Source organism: Helianthus annuus, unplaced genomic scaffold (assembly GCF_002127325.2).
Source record: "Helianthus annuus cultivar XRQ/B unplaced genomic scaffold, HanXRQr2.0-SUNRISE HanXRQChr00c100, whole genome shotgun sequence".
NCBI lineage: Eukaryota > Viridiplantae > Streptophyta > Magnoliopsida > Asterales > Asteraceae > Helianthus > Helianthus annuus.
In genome coordinates this window covers 18858-22107 of record NW_023395616.1, presented here as the reverse complement: position 1 = coordinate 22107, position 3250 = coordinate 18858, and the positions used below count along the sequence as shown (strand labels likewise).

The 3250-nt window shown below is 32.8% G+C and overlaps 1 protein-coding gene across 1 annotated transcript; it reads right to left on the bottom strand.

The window, feature by feature from the left end:
- Positions 1 to 550: 550 nt before the first annotated feature.
- On the bottom strand, positions 551 to 2976 carry LOC110885232 (phosphatidylinositol transfer protein 3). Its single transcript, XM_035987263.1, has 5 exons — positions 2641 to 2976; positions 2378 to 2495; positions 1769 to 1857; positions 1593 to 1639; positions 551 to 731 (listed from the first exon to the last, which is right to left on the bottom strand). The coding sequence occupies exons 1-5, from the start codon at positions 2764 to 2766 to the stop codon at positions 551 to 553; spliced, it is 561 nt and encodes a 186-aa protein (XP_035843156.1). The 5' UTR covers positions 2767 to 2976.
- Positions 2977 to 3250: the final 274 nt, after the last annotated feature.

Genomic DNA, 3250 nt, shown 5'->3' with positions numbered 1-3250 from the left:
ACCAAGTGGGAGTTGAACTTGCATCTCTTAAGAGAAATGCAAGTCTTCCACCACTTGATCTAGAGATCATTGGCACACTAATATGTTTTACATGTATTGTTCGGGTAAACGCGTATCTATATTGTGTATACTCCATCTCATGATTTGAAATCAGGTTTAGTCTAATTTGTAATCCCTATTTTCAGAAGGAAACAATCATATTAATTATGTAATTAGGCGTGACTTACTCAATTAAAGAGGAGAGAGAGAGAGATTAAACATGTAGGAATGAATGGGCGTGACACTGTGACAAAGTAGCATTTCAGACTGTGAAAAAGATGGTTTGGGGGAAGGCCAACGTTGGAAGAATGTACATTAATTTCCAACATCTAACTGACGTAAAGCTCATCAAAATCTTTTCTCCATGAGATAGTCTTCCAAATTCATATCTTTACCCCTAGGTTTTTCTAACTTCATACTTTATCAAAAAAACATATAAATAATAATATTATAATAACTAAGGTCGTACTATTTTCGAATTTGTAAAATTATTTGTTTGACTTATAAGTCGTTAATTGAATATTAAGTTGGCGGAATATATTTTAAAAATTATGTATGAAATGTCAAATGGCAAAGTAGTTTTATTCAAATCTAAAGACTTACTTGCATCAAATAAGACAATCAACTCCTCCACAGATTTTGCCATTGTTTGAATTGCTACCTCCAAAGTGAAAACCAACAAGCGAATGAACCTATACAGTTATAAAATAATATTCTTAACAATACGTATATACACATAACATATTTAGGGGGGGGGGGGTATGCCACTCCCAAGACTCGAACCCGGTACCTCTGGAAAGAGGTGAGTGTCGGTGGCCAACTGGGCTACCCCAGTTGGTTACATAACATATTTATATACATATACACTTTGTATTCATATAGCAAATACATTCAGGGGCGAAGTATAGAAGGGGGGCCCTCCAAACTTTTCGCTCATTAGTGTTATATATGTAGTTTTCGTATAGAAATTTTTAGGTATCTACGTTTTCGACCCCCCTCCCGCTCCCGTCTGTTATTAGGGTTAAGTTTCGCCACTGAATACATTGTATTTTTAGTAATTTACAAATAATGTAGCCATTGATACATACACATGTATAATTACTACATTAAATTATGTTTGAATATATTTTTTTTTTACATTTAGTAATTCTAATGTGAAACGAGTATATTATATAAAAAGTGTGTGTTTTTCTAGGTAAAATGCTAGTTTTTCTTTCACCTTTTCGTTTGTTTTTACTCTATTTTTGTCAATGCATGGTTTACTATATAAATCAATGACAAATGTTTATTCTAGTTTGAAATTTTTCATATTTTGAATTTGATATAAAAATCTATTCTATAATAAAAATGTTTATTAGCTTGTAACATTTATCATTCGAATAAAAAGGTACAATAAAATGGCAACAAAATGATTAATAAAAAGTAAAATAATTTGTCATTCGAATAAAAAATACAATAAAATGGCAACAAAATGATTAACAAAAAGTAAAATAATTTTGTTAAAATCCCATTAATACTAAAAAAAACATATATATGAGTAATTAACAACTTACTGCTTCTGTGACCGAAATTTGAGATAATCTTGCTTGATTCGAAAAATCTGTAAAAATATCATGAAAAGAGCATAATTAAATTTTTTTAACGTAAAGTAAGCTACTACTTTTGTACACGTATCTTACAGAATTTAAATCGTCTACATTTAATAAATTTAAAAAAGTACTACGCATACCACCACTGGTCGAGATCGGTCATCGTGACCGGCTACATACGCCATGCCGTCCGCAATCTCTCCGGAAAACTCATCGGCGATCAGATGATCTGCGATTTAAAGAGACAAAACTACAAATTATAGATTAAAAGTAAAAGAGAGAGTGAAATAATTTACTTTTTGGATAAATTACTTTAATCATGAGACAGTATTTTGAGTACTTTAAGTAATTCAAAGCCGAAAAGCAAGATTCTCATGGTGTGTCGACTCACAAATAAAGGAAAATATTATGATTTCAATAGAAGCATGTATAGAAATGGGAGATTCAAACAATACTCTCCGGTTAAAAAAATAAAAGTGAATTTGTACCTTTACTTTTGCAGTGACATCATTACAAATCACGTGTAATGATATTATAATCACAAGCATATGATGAATGTTCTAGTATGTTAGATTCTACATTTTGAATTAATATAGAATTAGATTACAATTACATGCAAATTACTAGTGAATGTTCTTCGATTTTCACTTATCAAGTTTCATTTAAAATAATAATATTAAACGCAAACAGTTTACAAGCTGCGTTGCTAGCCTTTTGAAGTAGTTACAATGAAAACGAAGAAAATATACCAACGCCGAGATTCTCTCTCCATGAGAGAGTAGCACGCAGTTGCTTAGCGGTTTTCTTCACATTATCTCCTTTTGCTTTCAGAAATCTTCCTATGCAAGCTTCGTTGCAAAATTTCTCCTGCGAATACATTTAAAATACTCAATTAGCAACTCATACCAATCTACAGACACATAAATCAACACATACACAGCTACTTGTGTGTACACAAACACTATGAGTAATAGAAGATGATGAAAATACAGATAATATGATTGATTAAAACCTGTTTGAGGGTGAGAGGAGACGGTTTTCGAAGAAGATGAAGAACAGCATCGACTCTGTTCTTCTCGATCTGCATTTGCGATTGAGCAGAAAGAGAACTAGAAGAAGAATGATCCTTGTTCCCCATTCGAAGGTAAATCGAAGTGTAATTAATATCTGAAGGAAAACAAGGAGAAACAGAGATTCTGTATCGTGACTTCCTTTTCACGCATCCATTTTAAACACCTTAATCTCCACTTCACTAGCAACGAAACACTCTGTTTGACTGTGTGTGTGAGAGAGAGAGAGAGAGAGTATACGTGATGGGGGGGTGTGTGTGTGTGTGTGTGTGTGTGTGTGAAGGACGTATTTATAAGCGTAACGGAATCCGTTATTTGAACTGTGAAGACGTCAATAGTGTGAGGGGAGTCAAAATCATGACGGCCGGAAAGCCGATTCCTAACGGCAAACTGTTGGGGCCCATTGGTTACTTTCGCTTTTAACTCTTTTCTCTTTACCTTCAAACTTCAAATGTCAAAGTAAATGATGTTAACAACTTGATTTTTTATTGTTTGTATATTTCATAAATATATGTTAATTGTGGAAATAGGCTGAGCCATTTATGAAATGCT